Genomic DNA, 16273 nt, shown 5'->3' with positions numbered 1-16273 from the left:
ATGACCTTTAGAGAGTACTTAAGATGATTACTACCCTGATTTTCAAGTGAGGGTTCGCTTGATTACTCTATGGGGTCTCAGATAATGATGTAATTTGCATATGGTTATGCACTACTCTACTCGTGCATAATGTAATACATCTTTCACTGAGTTCCATAATGGGTCGGGTATGATATATATGTATATGGATCGGGCCGAACGTTCCTCGGCATATTTTACTATATAGGGATAGGGCCGAACGTTCCTCGATATATTTTACTATATAAGGATCGGGCCGAACGTTCCTCGGCATCACTATTATACTATATATGGATCGGGCCGTACGTTTCTAGGCATCACTATTATACTATATATGGATCGAGCCGTACGTTCCTCGGCATCACTATTATACTATATATGGATCAGGTCGTACGTTCCTCGACATCACTATTATACTGTATATGGATCGGACAGTACGTTCCTCGGCACTAACCTGCTATATACATGGATTAGGCTGTACGTTCCACAATGCTAATAGTATATATATGCCTATGATGATAGAATGATGTATTTGTAACACCGAGTCCCCGAGCGGGCCGGGTACGGTATGTGACGATGGTATACATGACTTTATTTTATAAGATGCAGGTACAGTACTCTGTTAAATGTTATACTTGTCCCCTGCATCCCTATGTCAGCTGTAATCTCCTTATGATGTTTTATACTTTACATACTCAGTACATGTCGTACTGACCCCCTCTTTTCGGGGGGGGGGGGGGGAGGGCTGCGTTTCATGCCCACAGGTACAGACGCACGTTCTGGGGATCCGCCAGCTTAGGATTCCACTCACGAGTTGGGGAGAAGCTCCATTGTATCAGAGCCTAACTTTTGGTACTAAACCTGTTATGTATATATTTGTTTATTCAGGGGTACGACGGGGGCCCTGTTCCGCCATATATTATCGTTCTTACTCTTAGAGGTCTATAGACATATGTATGTGTGTTATTTATAAGTTTGTTTTGGCTGTGCCTATACGACGTGTTGTAAATGTTATTATGTTATGCTTGCATTAATTATACATGCCATGAAAAAATGTTCCAAACAAAGTACTACTAATATACAAATTTAATGCATGCATTATTTTTGCTAACACACTATATCAAACGATCCTTACTACGTTTACTTATAAGAAAGGGTTTTCGAAAACATATCTCAATTTATAATAGAAAACATCCAAATATGTTTTCCAAGGAGTAAGATGTTACATAACAAGTTAAAGCTCAAAACTTTTCTACTATAGATGTAAGAAATTTTAGTTAACAAATTTCGTGATTCTTTTCATCTGCCATTAGTTGGCTGATGAAATTACATGACTCAAAACAATTAGTTTGTATCTTTCAAGAGATTAATGACAATATTATACTCTTCTTATAAACTTCAACACTACAAAATAGTGTAATTTTAAAGTATTAAATATTAAAATTTCTTATGTTTATTGTAAATTTTTCAAACAAAAGATAAAAAAGGTTCCATCAACATTATGGATTAGATCTCTAATTTGAGCTTTGTTAACTTAATAAACTACTCTAATGGTCCTAGCACTAGTAGTGCCCTATATTGAATATGGAAAAAAACAAAATAAGTATAAATATTGGAAGTTGCACTTACACTGCAAATTAGTCGACGTTGGAGTAGTCAACTAACTTCAGCTGAGTATTTGGCAGCTTGAGGGATGTCGTCGCTTACGGTGGTCACAGATCCTGGCGAACGAGCTCCGCTTCTTTGCATTTCTTCGGCTGAATCGTCGCACTCGCACCCTGGGGATGGAGAAATAGTCTCTTCGTCGTTGGACGAGATCGCCGTATCAAAACCTACGTCCAGTGATCCCAAACAACGTTTAGTCTCTCTCGATGTCTTTAGAGGCCTTACCATCGCTGTATGCTTCCTCTGAATTTTTTCTTTTCCGGCGGCCGGCCATTTCTAAAGTTTAATTTATTTACTACTGTAGTTCCTGTTTTTCCAGTTTAAATCTCTATGATGATTGATGAAACCCCTGATTACAGCTTTCCTGCAAAGCACCTTGCCAAAATTATTGGAAGAGAAGAAAACGTACTTTTGTACTTTTGTACTTTTGTGTGATTTTGCCTTCTGAATTGTGCTTATTTGCACAAACACCACCTAATCAACCAAATCGAATGTTAGAAATGCAATTCTGCAACTATCTTCCAGTAGGTTAATGGAAGAACTTAAGGGGAATTTTGAAAATTTCTAACGTGTCTGTTTGTGATTCTAGCCTGTATCATAAACTTGTCCTTCCTTTTGATCTTCCCTTGTTAAATGATGTGTCTTGAGCGATTTCATGTGCTTTATTCTCTTTGTTGTTTTACTTACTGTAATCTCCTTCCTTCTTCACCTTATTTTTCTTTATGTGGTTTGTTTGACAGTTGATGATTTTGGTTGATGATGCTGGAAAGGCTTTCCCGTCCATAAACCACTCTCCGTGGTTTGGAGTGACCCTTGCTGACTTTGTGATGCCATTTTTCCTCTTTATCGTTGGTGTTTCTGCAAGTCTAGTATTCAAGGTATCATTCATGATGCTCTTTTGTTAGGTTCCAATTTTTTCGATTCCAACAGTGATGAGACACAATCCCTTGTTGATGCAGAAAGTTTCCAGCAAACCACAGGCTACAAAGAAAGTCTTACTGAGGACAGTTAAGCTCTTTATTTTGGGAGTGTTCCTTCAAGGTATGCCATTTTCAAGCACCTCACAACCCAAGAGAGAGACTGAGAAGGAAAAATAAGATGATCTTAACCCTTAAGTGTTATTTGCGAAATGCATTGTGTACATAGAAGAGAAATGACTATGTTCAACTTATGCTCTGCCTTCATTTTCTACTTATCAACAACAACATACCCTGTACAATCCCACAAGTGGGAAGTAGAGTGTATGCAAACCTTACCCCTACATAGAGAGGTAGAGAGGTAGATAGGTTGTTTCCACCCTCGTCCCAAGGAAAAGCAGATTGAAAATGAAATAATATAAGTGTAGAAATCATGGCAAATACTATAGAAAGCATGGCAATGTATTTTGAAAAAAAAAGAACAACAGCTGTAATAAAAAAGTGCGATAGTCGATATACTAGTAACATAAATTGAAGGCCAAGAAACTACAGGAGAAATACTACGACTACCAATATGGAAGGATAAGCAAGACAACACTCTACTATCTACTAACTTTCTATCCTAATCTGTGTGCTCTACAACCTCTTATCTAAGACCATGTCATCGATAAACTGCAATTGCGTCATTTCCTGTCTAATCACCTTTCCTCAATACTCTTTCGGCCTACTTCTATCTCTCCTGAAACTATTCATAGCCAACCTCTCACACCTCCACACTAAGGCATCCATGCATATGCATCTTCTTTTTACATTTCTGAACCATCTTAGTTAAATTTCATCATTTGTGAGACGAAATGCTAGATTTGATGGAATCGATATGGAAGCCAACACAGAGAACAAAATATCAACTGCTTGCATTGAAGAAGTAAAGATTAATTACGATTTACGAAAGGATAAGAAAATATCTAATCCTACCTAGGATACATATATAACCAACCAACTAACTGCTCAAGTGAACTTTGACTGACTTAGTGGCCTAACTGACTAATATCCTCGTAGTTCACTGTATTTACAAGTATGCCACTTACTTCCACATTATCATTTCAACACCCCCTTCAAGCTAGGTGGTGGTAAAACATTCAAAACACCTATCTTGGATAATAGGTGATAATGTTGAACTACTCGAAGTCCCTTTGTCAACAAATCTGCCTCTTGCTCACTTGTTCGAACATACTCTAGGTGAACTAGAGCTGCACTTCTCCCTTATAAATTGATAATCAATCAATTGTTCTTCATGAAACACAAGAAGCACCTAAGTCCACGACCCACGGCCCAAAGGTACTAGACTGTGAAACACAAGCAAAGGAATTACCCATATCAAAAGTATTAGGCTGGAAAATCGAGGCTACTTATGGAGATGTCTACTTACTTGCTCGATACACAAGGAACTCATTATATTCCCCTTCAGATAAAGAAAACCCTTGATTACTTGCAGTGTCAGTCCGAGCAATCTGAGCATCCTTGGGTGGTCGACCATGCAAAGAATAACATACGTCACGAGTGTATCCAAGCCTATTAGAGTAACTACACTTGGGTCGAGATTTTTTAAAATGACATCCTCCTTATCGATTTTCCATAGACTGAGATGTTTGATTTTTTGTGGTTTGAGATGTGAGAACATAGTAGTCAATGGTTGGTGATGAGACCACAGTGTGTTTGGGTGGTGCGACAAGTCAAAGTAAACAAGAGAATATTTTATCAATTGTAGGAATCGTAGGACTGGCCAAAATCTAATCACGCACCTAATCAAGGTCAGTAGGAAGTCCAACAAGTGTAAAGAACTAGAAACAATGTGCGTCTTTGCTTCTATTATTTTTCAACGTTCGTAGTGGCTGATATCAACCTCTCAAATTCCTCCATGACTGATTGTACTTGTCCTAAGTAAATAGACATATTTGATTCACGTTTCTTTGAGTTGGTCATCCGAGATATGATATCATAAAAACGAGATACATCTTTATTGTTTAAAGCGCAAGCCTTTTCCCAAACTAAATAACATGTCTGGAATGGGGGAAACAAGGGCGTCAGCTTGGAATCAATAGATTGCCATAAGAGACTACATAGTTGAGCGTCAACCTTCTCCCGATGTGGTTTGGCCTTTTCATCTACCTCACTAACCTTTGCGTTTTCATCTATGTCGTTAAGTCATCTTGAACACCTTGACCCTTGCACCACAACTCAACTGAGGAAGCCAAGCTAAATAATTTGAATTTCCCATTAACAGTTCTGAAGTTATCATAGGGCTTGAACTTCTAATTCCCATGTTTTTGGATCCAAAAATATCACATCCAAGAGTCATGACGAGATGGAAGAAAGTTCTATCCAAAAATCTGACAGAGGGTATATATCAGAATTTCTTGGTAAACTTCTCTGGAAAAAGATCTGGTACACTGCAGACTCCAAACAAACCCCAGAGTGTAAGAAAAAAAATCAGAGAAGTATGCCGGAAAAGAAACAAAACCACTGATATCAAAATGTTCACCAAAAACAGTGTTCAGATGGCTGTAATGAGAAGGTATGCAGATGGTTACCCTCAGAATTACCGTCGAACACAACCAAAGAAAAAAATCATCGAAAGTTGGCTGGAATATCTAGCACGCAGCGGCTCGTGAACTCATGCACTCACTCGAACCCTAGTATCTATCGGCGTGCTGCTGGAAAACTTGACTGGGTTTTAGTCGTGGGGGCTCGCTGAATCCAATGGAAGTGTTGGTTTTCGCACAACACTCACCGAAAGAGGGATGATGCAAGACAACTGGTATAGTCGCCGGAATTACATGCTTGGTGACTGCTTCGCGGTTTTTTCTTTTCACGGATGTCTCTAACCAATACTCGGATACCATGTGAGAAATAAAGACTTGGAAAAATATTATTGAAATGTGTATTCTATATTATTACAGTGAACTCTATTTATAGACGCTATAGTATGATCCTTTTCCAAGTAGGACAATATACACAATCCTATTCCTATTTCAATTCTAACACGGTGGAATAGTTCATATATGTGCAAGCTGGCCCGAAGATCACTTTTATAAAAAAATAATGCCCTGTTCACTTAAGTTCATCCTACTTACCTTGTTGAAAAAAATACAGGAATCTTACTGTCTCAGCTATACTGCAAATGAGTCAAGCTTGCTCAGAATTTCATGCTCAACATGGCTCAATATAAATAACAATGTATAATTTGGCTTATTACAGTTTTTTTGTCGTCTATGTTGTTTACTTAATCAGACCCTCGATTTACAACTCGAGGCCCAACACAGGCTAACTAAATGCAGAGACTCATTCATTTGACAACAAAATGAGGATCGAAAATGATCATACGAGTTTTGAGATTTGAGGTTGAAGTCATTGATGTGAAAGACTGAAACAAAGTTTCTGTTGTGGTATTGCTTTGGCAAAAGCATTGATGAGTATGATAATAAAAGGACAGCCCGGTGCACTAAAGCTCCCGCTATGCGCAGGGTCCGGGGAAGGGTCCGACCATAAGGGTCTATTGTACGCAGCCTTACCTTACATTTCTGCGAGAGACTGTTTTCAAGGCTTGAACCCGTGACCTCCTGGTCCAAGCATTGATGAGTATGATAATGTGGATGGAAAATGGTGGCAAAAACTAGTAAGAATAATGAACTTAACCCTGAACGAGGGTGGTGGTGGGTGAACACTGTACAACAATCAACCACGGTGGACTTATTCAAACTGCGTCCTCTATTTGGATGGCATTAAGAATTCATATATTATTGACTATCAAGGCCATATATTATTGATTATCAGAGAGTTGTTTGTAAATGGAACTTTTTGCTGACTTTGTCAAAATTAAGATTATGATTTATTGCTTTGACAAAACATTAGGAGGAAATGTGCAGAGAGGTAACACCTGGAGGAAAAAGGGATCAATTGCTTCTGTCCTGCGTGAACTGAAAATTTGACATCATGAGCTTCTGTTAGTATTAGCTAATTAGATATTCTGGAATAGTAAAAAGCCTTCCTTATGTAAATTGTTCCATCAACTGCATGTAAGCTCATATATGTTACAAGTCATTGAATCCATGATTACTCATTCTTAGGTGGGTATTTCCATGGACGCGACAACCTGAGTTATGGAGTTGATATTGCTAAAATTAGATGGATGGGAGTGTTACAGGTACTTTGTGTGACAATGGCTTGTGTTCCTTAATTGATTATTTCCTGAAGTTGTATATTCCCAGGCCGTCTTCTATACTCTTTGGTAGATCAAAACCTTTAGGTTTACTTGTATTCAAGTTGCTAGACATTCTAGCATTACTCTATGTGCTTTTCTGTTGTAGAGGATTTCCATTGGTTATTTATTTGCTTCAATCCTGGAAATTTGGTTTGCAAATGATTATCCTGTTGATTCATCAAAGGCATTTACCAGGAGATACTTCTTTCAAGCGTAAGTATACCTTTTGAGATTCTGGATTATCTGCTTTTAGGTTCATTCATGGTTTATTTTAATCTTTCTGTTGGTGATTCACATGGCTGAAGTGTTCATTGATGGTTTATTTTAACCTTTTGTTGCTGATTCACATAGTTGAAGTGTTCGTTTTTCTTAATCATGTCTTCCTATGTCGAGAATATCACACGTATCCGTTCAAGATTTTTGTAGTGCTTGAAATTTTGTGGTTGCAGCAGAATATTTATCCTTAAGCGTGTGGATGAACTAGTACCCTTGAGAATCTGTAAATGATATTATTACTACTTGTCATGCGGAAAAACATCTATGATATTCCAAGGAGTTCATGAAGTGCAACTTTACCAGTTTCAGAAAAAAAAGAAAGGAGTTCATGAAGTGCACAACAATATTCTAGTGATTCAAATGGCTATCCATCAGTTTCTGGGAATACAGCTGATTGACATTTGTTCTTTTCTTATGTTCTTTCTACTTCTTAAGTGGCAGTCCTTTGACCAGATCAGTCAAATGAAAATCTCCTCCCTTAAAATTGTGCTTATTGGAATTAAATGCAGGTTAAGCAAAACTTATTAGCTTTTCAGTGGATATGTTTTCCTATTGCACATTTTCCCGAGACATGGTCCAATACATGATGACTCTTTCAGCTTTTTTCTTGTCCAGATATATGGGTCTATGCAATTGTATGATGTTCATAATAGTTATGAGGAGTAATGAGATCCCAGATCTGATTAGTTATGCCTTTATGCTAATTTGAAAAATGTAAATTCATGAAGAATAAAGTTTGCCGTGCTAAGTAATGCTCTTTGAGAAGCTTTTCTCTTTTTATGCTAATATGCTTCTCAATATGCAGAGTGGCTGGAATCTTAATTGGTTTGTCGTACCTGATTTTGCTATATGGCCTCTATGTTCCAGACTGGTTCTTTGAAATATCGAGTCTTAACATGGAATCACCAGTTTCAGGATATGGATTGAGTACTCAAACTGTAAGAATCTTTCTGAAGAGCTTCAAGATTTTAGTGTGCTTTGGGTTACTCTATCTGGTGGCTATTAAACACCATTCTTTTTCAGCACCAGACACATGTTAAATTGTCACTCTACATGCCTTACTTTAAGTTTCCTAGAAGTCTGACTCTTCAGTAAGTTAATTTGGGGTTATTTTGGGAGGTCAGTGTGCTAGTTTAAGCGAGAAAGTGAAGCCACATTTCAGGGTGACAGATTGACCCATTCTTGATCTTACTTTAGGTCATGATATCTATTTTTAACAGGTTAACTGTGGAGTGAGGGGCAGTCTCGAGCCTCCTTGCAATGTGGTTGGTCTGATTGATAGGCTTCTTCTTGGTGAAAAACACCTTTATCAACGTCCTGTCTACAGAAGAACCAAGGTTCTCTATGAACTTAATTTTCATGTGCAAAATCTGATTTTGTGGATTTGAACTTTACATCTCTATTCTCATTGTTTTTCTCTTATAATTTTCTGTGGGTAGGAATGCAGTATCAACTCTCCTGATTATGGACCTCCACCATCAAATGCACCTGGATGGTGCCTTGCTCCGTTTGACCCTGAAGGAATCTTAAGGTAAAATATCCTCCTTGCCCTGTATATACTTTCCCAGCAGATTGCATCTGGTTTAGTTTTATTAGCTAAAGCCTAGTTACACAATTGGAAACGACTTTCTTTTGTGACGTGGTTTGCTTTTTTGAGGTACTAATTCATGTAGGCTGATCGACCAATCTCTTTCACTTCATTAACCAATGTATAAAGTAACATATCTTTTGCCGTACCATTTGTTTTACATAGGATTAGCGCTTAAATCAACCAAAGACTACACAATGGATTAAGAGTGATTGGAAATTCCTGTTTCTTTTTCATGTTAATCAAATTATGTTCCTTTGGTTTACTTTAATTGCTTCCAGCTCATATCTTTCTATTTCCTCATTGAAATTATTCAGTTCTTTGATGGCAGCAATTACGTGCCTTGTGGGCTTGCATTTCGGCCACATTCTTGTGCATGTTAAAGTAAGAATGACATGATACCCTTTTGAAACATTTGCTAACTATGTAATTGCTTCTTGTTTTTGCTGTATCCTCTTTCTCATATATATACATCTTTGCTATAGGATCACATGCAGAGGGTAATCTTTTGGTCCGTATTTTCTGTCTTTCTAATACTTGCAGGATATGTCTTGGAGCTTGCAGGTATGCTGTTTTATTGATGACAGTGGGTTGAATTTTGTTTTCACGACATGTTTGCTTTGTAGCTGACACTCACAGCACATTTTTTATGCTCCAGGTGTTCCTCTTTCTAAACCGCTTTACACATTGAGCTATATGTTCATCACGGCTGGAGTATCCGGTTTGCTCTTAGTAGTTCTTTATTACATTGTGAGCCTGACTAGATTTTTTGGTTATCTTCTCTTCCTATGAGATAATCCTTTTGTGATATTAATTTTACAAAAAAATGATATGTACCGAAACAGAGAAATATTATTGCATCGACATTTGGCAGAATGAAAAATGAGCAAGATGCCCGAGAAGCTGCTAGAAATGAGCGTTGATGATATTAGCATACTGTGTCAGATACTCTACTTAATGAAAAAGCGACTGATAGGTTAATAGATGGAATTAAACTGATGTTCACAACAGGAGAGTACTTTTAATTTCTTTTAATGTTACAGAGTTTATAGAAGATCTATACATGCAAACACCAAGGTTGTCAATATTATTTCATTGTTGACTATTTTGTTGGTAAGTAGTTGGTTAAAAATGCGGTAGACTCAGAATGTGCAATCATTATTAAGGCAAATGTATTTGGTCATGATGCATTACGGTCTAGTGTCTAACTGAAAGCAGATACATTTATATATTCTCTAAAGCAATGTATGATCTTTAGTCTGCACTTCCAAATTCAATTAGATGGCTGTCTGGAAGATTCCAAGACAGGGTACCAAATAATGAAATGCAGATTGTGCACAAGACTTTTTTCCTGATACCTTCATGTATCCGTCAAATCATCTAGTAATTGCTTTCCTGGCACTGATTTATGGCTTCTGAAGAAAAAACATCTTTATTTTGAAGTAGAAACTTATGCTTTTCATACAGTATCTGTATTGCAATTTTTTTGATTCTGTTACAACACATTCTTGTAGACTATCAAATAGGAAAGGTATTCCCTTAATCTTTTATACCATTAGAGTAAAATGATGATATTACTGATCTACGGAATGGATTAATTTGCATTCTCTATCTGGCCGGTGCAGGTTGATGTCAAATGTTTTCAGAAGCCAATGATACTATTTCAGTGGATGGGAATGAATGCTCTCATCCTCTATGCCTTGGCTGCTTGTGACCTCTTTCCCGAGGCACTGCAAGGTTTCTATTGGTATTCACCCGAAAACAACTTGGTAATCATTTTCTTTCCATCAAATGTTTGTTTCTCTAGTAAACTTACTCATCTTCTGAGGAGCTATTTCTGATAATTGCAAGGCTCTGCTCCACGAACCTTCTTCCGGCAAGCAGTGTTTGTGGAAGAGGGGGGGGGGGGGGAGAGAGAGAGCGCGAGAGGGCTTTTATGATCGAGGCTTAATTTAACCTACTATTCTATATACTACATGCAAGAGAGGCATCAGAAAACAGTGAGCTGATTGAGCTTACTATACCTATGAGACTTGGCAACAGTGTTATCAAAGGTGCGCTTAAGCCTTGAAGCTTGGCTCAAAACGTGTTGAGCGCTTCGCCTCGCTTAATGTGCGCTTCAGTGTCGTTATCAAGGTTCTAAGATATACTTTTCCTTGCCAATGAACCTCTTCTGAAGGGACGACACTAAACAATTGATATTTCACTTTATCATAATTATTTTTTAATTTCTTTGTTCATGTACTTGTCATTCATGCTTATAAATTATTAGTTTTGGACTAAACATATACATTCGTATTTTATCTCCCTTTGCGCCTTTTTTTCATTAAAGCTCACACCTTTTTTGCGCTTAAAGCCTCAATGGACCCTAGAGCTTTTTTGCGCTTTTTGCTTTTGATAATACTGACTAGCAAGATACTCAAAGTAGCTTGAGGGCGACTAGAGCACATCAAAGATATTTCTGTTTTTGTATCCTGATGGATAAATTAGTAGTATGAATTTGGAGGATTCTCAGTAAAATGGGTACTCTGGCGGAAGGAGGTGGGATGGGGAGGAGGTGTCATTTGAAACTGAGACCTCTTTACCAGTTGAACTAGTCTGATTACCCTTCCAAGTACTCTGCATCTCTCCTCTCTCCCCATCTGTTATGGCTTTTCTTCAGCCCTCAGGTAGCGTAGTGATATTTATGGTGTCATTCACTTAACTTTCATACTTGTATGTTCTCCACAAGTCGCTATATATTCAAAAAATTTCTTGTTAACAATATTCTCTCCATTTTTTGTGTAAGAGACATTATCAAATAGCATCATTTTCCAGCACATTCACTGCTTCATTTAGGTTTCCAAGTTTGTTTAATGCATACTCTTAGGTGCTTTTAGAGATATACAGATAGTACCTATATCAAATAATGCTTCTCATCAGATCTGAAGTTACAAATAAAATGGAATGTAGGTTGACATTACAGAAAGGTTCATTCAAGCAGCATTTCATTCAAAGAAGTGGGGTACCTTGGTATTTGTGATGCTTGAGATATTGTTTTGGGGTTTGGTTGCTGGATTCCTTCATGCAAAAAAGGTTTATATAAAGCTATGAAGTTGCTGATGTGAATGCTTTTGCATCATGTGGTGCCACACTCTCTTGATCATGCCCAAATGTTTCAAAAACATGCATTCAGTGAGTCCTTCAGCAGCAAATCCAGAAGATAACTGAGATTCTCAACTCATAGCGTTGAACTTTACTCTCCTTATGGCATGTACGTATCTGCGGTTAATATTATGTAGTAGATATGAACAGTTTCCAGCTTTCTCCTTGTGTAGTTGTGGCATTAAAATTTGCTTCTAGGATATCTACTTAGTCCGGTCACAAATTGTCGCATGTTGTAAACTTGTAGTATCGTTTTTAATTCTCTTTGTTGATCTTCCTTTCTATTACGGTATTACCCAGTTCCTAGCTGGTCTTGCTTGACATGGAATGAAGTTAAGTGTGAATCCCACATATTATATATATATTCCCTTTCAGGTCTTTTTGCGGGTGGAGTTGCCGCGAAGCAGGTAGAATGAAGAATGCTCTTCTTATTAGCAGTGCCTATATATACACACACTTTGTTCTTCAACTTTGCGAATTCATTTACCAAGAGGAAGCAAAGATTATAACTTGGATAGGGCATAGGTGTTGAATTTGACAAGATTCTAGTTGAATTAATGTGAAGATCCATCTTCAAGCTTGAGCAAATACACACAATGATCGTATTTGCTTCTTCTGTACTTTTGCTGCAACACAAACTTGTCAAATCGTTTGTACCATTGCCTAGATGATTGTTTTAATCCATACAACGATTTTTCAAGTTTGAACACCATATTTTCTTTTCCATCAACTTTGAATCCTTTTGGTTGAGTCATGTAGATTTTCTCTTCCAAGTCTCCATTGCGTTTTTACATCCAACTGAACTAGTTCCAAATTCAACTGCGCTACCAAAGCCAACAAAACTCTAATGGAAGAGTGTTTCACGACTGGAGAAAATGTCTCATTATAATCAATTCCCTCCTTTTGAACACATCCTTTGGCCACCAATCTTGCTTTGTAGCAAACAACTTTTTGATTAGGAAATCCTTCTTTCTTTGCATATATCCATTTGCACCAAATTGCTTTCTTGCCCTCAGAGAGATTGACCAAGTTTCACGTGTGATTCTTATTGAGGGATTGTATTTCTTTATTCATGTCTATCCTCCACTTATCTTCTTCTGAACTTTGGACTGTATCTTTATAAATGGTAGGAATGCCATCAGTTGCAATTGAGTCTGCACAAGCCACCATATCTATAAGACGAACATGCTTTCTTATTGTTCTCTTTGGCTTGCTGGTTGTTATTGATTCAAGTTGTGGTTGAGGTTCTTGAGATGGAATCTCCCCCTCAACTAGCTCTTCTTCCAAAGAAAAATCTTCTGTTGTTTCCTCGTTTTCTCTTCGTGTTGGAAAAATTATTTTCCCCTCAAACTCCATCTGCTTTGAAGCATCATTAATTTGTTTGACATCTTCAATCGTTACCTTATTTGTCAAGGAAAATTCATTAAAGGTAACATCCTTCTTGAAAATAATTTTTCTTGTTTCTCTTGGGTCCAATTTTGACTTTTTTACATGATAATATGCAATTTGAGCCAAATACATATACAGAACCATAATCTTTAACAGGTTTTTCATATCATTTTTGTAATGGTGTCTTGCCACCAATAGCAGCAGATGGTAGACGATATTAATGAGGTGACATGCATATATTATTGCCTCAGCCCAAAATTCTTTGTCTAAGCCAGCATTAGACAGCATACAACGAACTTTCTCCAATAAAGTCCGATTCATGCGTTCTGCCACTCCATTCTGTTGTGGTGTATTTCTGACGGTGAAATGTCTGACGATGCCATTATCTTCACAAACCTTCTGGAAAAGATCATTTTTGTATTCTCCACCATTGTCTGTATGAAGACACTTAATCTTTTTGCCACTTTGAGTCTCTATTATTGCCTTCCATTTGAGAAAAATTTCAAATACTTCATCTTTTGTTTTTATCGTATACACCCACAACCTTCAGAAAAAGTCGTCAACAAAGGTTACAAAATAGTGTTTCCCACCAAATGAAGGTGTTTTGGAAGCACCCCAAACATCAGAGTAAACATAATCCAAAATACCTTTAGTATTATGGATAACTGTTCTAAATTTAGCCCTTGCCTGTTTTTCCTTGATACAATGCTCACAAAACTCCAAGTTACAAGTTTTTACTCCTTTTAAATAATCCTTGATCTGATAAAGTTTTCAAAAATTTTCCTCCAGCATGTCCCAAGCACATATGTCATAGCCTGGTCATTTTTGCCTCCTTGTCGTCACTGAATGTTGTTGCCGTTGTTTCAATAAATGTACTACCTTAGTACTACCTTGATAGTGGTACATATTATTGTTTCTTCGAATCGCCTTCATTACCACCAATGCATCGGAGCATATTCTCATTATCCCATTATCTGCAACGATTTTGAACCCCTCTGATTCTAGGGCTCTTACAAAAATGAGATTTTTTTAAAAAAAATTCAATACATATCGAACATCTGTTAATGTTCTGCTCAATCCATCATGATTCCTTAATCGGATTGAACCAACACCATATGCGGTAAGAGGATTATTGTTTGCGGTGTGAATAACTCCATATTCACCTTCATGTAAATCAATAAACCAGTCTCGATTGGGACACATATGATAGGTACAAGCTGTGTCTATTAACCATACATCAGATGATTTGGATGGCTCTGTTATAACCAGCGAGAAATCAGAGTCATCACAATCAGCTACAGTCTTTCTTCCAGGCACATTCATCTTTGCTAGGTCTGGATCTTGACTTGGATCTTCCTTTCTTTGTTCTCGTCTGATTTTGAGAACGACCTCTCACGAACAGTGCTTCTGTCTCTCCACTTTTTTGTTTTTCTCTCTTCCTTTGTTCATAACTATACAAGGTAGAACAAACTTCTTTCAGAGATACTTCATCATTCCCATGAAGTAGAGTAGTTTCAAGGTGCTCGAACTCATCGGGGAGTGAACTTAACAACAGTAAAGCCATATCTCCATCAGTAAAAGTTACATTCATATTTTGCAAATCTGTCGCCAACTTATTAAAACTGGTGATATGATTATTTATTGATCTTCTTTCTCTCTTGTAGTATTTCACTTGTATTCTTTTAGAGTGAAATAAATATTGATTGATTGTGTCTGAGGATTAAGCAAAAGAAAATAAATTTTTACCGAACCTCGTAAATTTTTGATGTTCTTTTTATTGTTATCTCATTTACTATTTATTAGTTATATTCAAATATAGCAGCTGTGATTTCATCACCCTTTATATATCCGACTTCCGCAACAATAGACACTAATTTTAATGCGAGACAAAATTAACATGGCAATTTTATCAAGGCTAGCGTGCTTCTGTTTATGTTGCTAGATATTCTGTCTGCAATAAGTGAACCAGATTCTTTTACTTTGTATTTTTTTTTTCAAGTCAGAAGATACAATTTAATTAATATACTAATTAAAGGTTGTCTCCGTCACTGATCACAAGGTAATTGTTCTTCCTAAGGTAAAGTTACTTATCTTAATTTTTTATTTACTAAAGCACTAAACTCCCGCTATGCGCGGGATTCAGGAAAGGGTCCGACCATAAGGGTTTATTTTATGTAGCCTTACCTTGCATTTCTGCCAGAGGCTGTTTTCAAGGCTTGAACATGTGACCTCCTTTAATAGTAGAATTTTAGCCACAACTCCAAATTACTTGAAATTTTGAATATAGACTCAAAAAACACTATGTTAAAGTTCACTGTGTCTATGTTCAAAATTTCAAGTGATTTGGAGTTGTGAAAAACATTCTTCCATTAAAGGAGGTTAAAGTTTTGAAACTTTGAAGAAATTTTAAGTGCGTCTTCTTGGGTTAGGTTGAATTCGAGCTTAAAAATTATTGAGTTTTAATATCTAGCTCGGAAGGATGCTACTATTAAAATTTGAGATGATTTCGTGAAAAATTGAAGAAGTTGAAAATTTGGAGTTCTTAGTTTTTTTAATGTGTTCTTGAAGAAGAAGACGCAAAAAGAGTACATTTGATTCAAAACTTCAATAGAAACATATTGAAAGTTGTTTGGGTGGTTTTGCAAAACCGTAGTTAAATAATGGTATAGATGAGCCTTTTCTCAAACATTAATGGCATAAATAAGCCAAACTTTTAACGAATGACATAAATAAGTCTATTCTTAAAGTTTGAAGGCATATTTGAGTCTTTTCCCTTAAATAAAATATGAAACTACTACGAAGAAAAAAAAGCAAGATAAAACGAAATTGAAGCAAAAGGCTGGCTAGAATGTTATATATATTCATGATTGTTACGTTCCCCTTGTCTTGTTATCTAGAATATAAGATTAACTTCATCATCGATGTGGAGTAGGTACCTACTTTTCATCATATATATGATTAGCTAGACATTGGATCATCATTTCATATAGTAACATGTATAATTGGATGAGACAA

The 16273-nt window shown here is 36.8% G+C and overlaps 1 protein-coding gene across 4 annotated transcripts; it reads left to right on the top strand.

Annotated features, from left to right (window-relative positions):
• Positions 1-1599: 1599 nt before the first annotated feature.
• On the top strand, positions 1600-12570 carry LOC129898612 (uncharacterized). 4 transcript variants are annotated; one of them, XR_008769407.1, is made up of 14 exons: positions 1600-1915; positions 2424-2561; positions 2643-2724; positions 6728-6804; positions 6968-7074; positions 7943-8075; positions 8358-8474; positions 8577-8668; positions 9043-9109; positions 9211-9289; positions 9384-9475; positions 10351-10494; positions 11678-11978; positions 12245-12570. XR_008769407.1 is itself a non-coding variant. In XM_055973213.1 (13 exons), the coding sequence occupies exons 1-13, from the start codon at positions 1712-1714 to the stop codon at positions 11745-11747; spliced, it is 1380 nt and encodes a 459-aa protein (XP_055829188.1). In that variant the 5' UTR covers positions 1600-1711; the 3' UTR covers positions 11748-12190. The 4 variants fall into 4 exon arrangements, 3 of the variants coding, with proteins under 3 accessions (XP_055829188.1, XP_055829187.1, XP_055829190.1); XM_055973213.1 differs by lacking the exon at positions 12245-12570 and having other exon boundaries at positions 10351-10472; positions 11678-12190; XM_055973212.1 differs by lacking the exon at positions 12245-12570 and having other exon boundaries at positions 11678-12190.
• The last annotated feature ends 3703 nt before the right edge of the window (positions 12571-16273 follow it).

The sequence above is a fragment of the Solanum dulcamara genome, chromosome 8 (genome assembly GCF_947179165.1).
Source record: "Solanum dulcamara chromosome 8, daSolDulc1.2, whole genome shotgun sequence".
Lineage (NCBI taxonomy): Eukaryota > Viridiplantae > Streptophyta > Magnoliopsida > Solanales > Solanaceae > Solanum > Solanum dulcamara.
The sequence above is the reverse complement of the archived record's forward strand: the minus strand, read 5'-3'. Positions and strand labels throughout refer to the sequence as shown.

Excerpts from the sequence above, each read along its gene's own strand:
- LOC129898612 (XM_055973212.1), top strand. The coding sequence starts at position 1,712 with ATGTCGTCGCTTACGGTGGTCACAGATCCTGGCGAACGAGCTCCGCTT. Across the intron at positions 1,916-2,423 it reads TTAGAGGCCTTACCATCGCT|TTGATGATTTTGGTTGATGA; the intron begins GTATGCTTCCTC and ends TTTGTTTGACAG. Across the intron at positions 8,076-8,357 it reads ATGGATTGAGTACTCAAACT|GTTAACTGTGGAGTGAGGGG; the intron begins GTAAGAATCTTT and ends TATTTTTAACAG.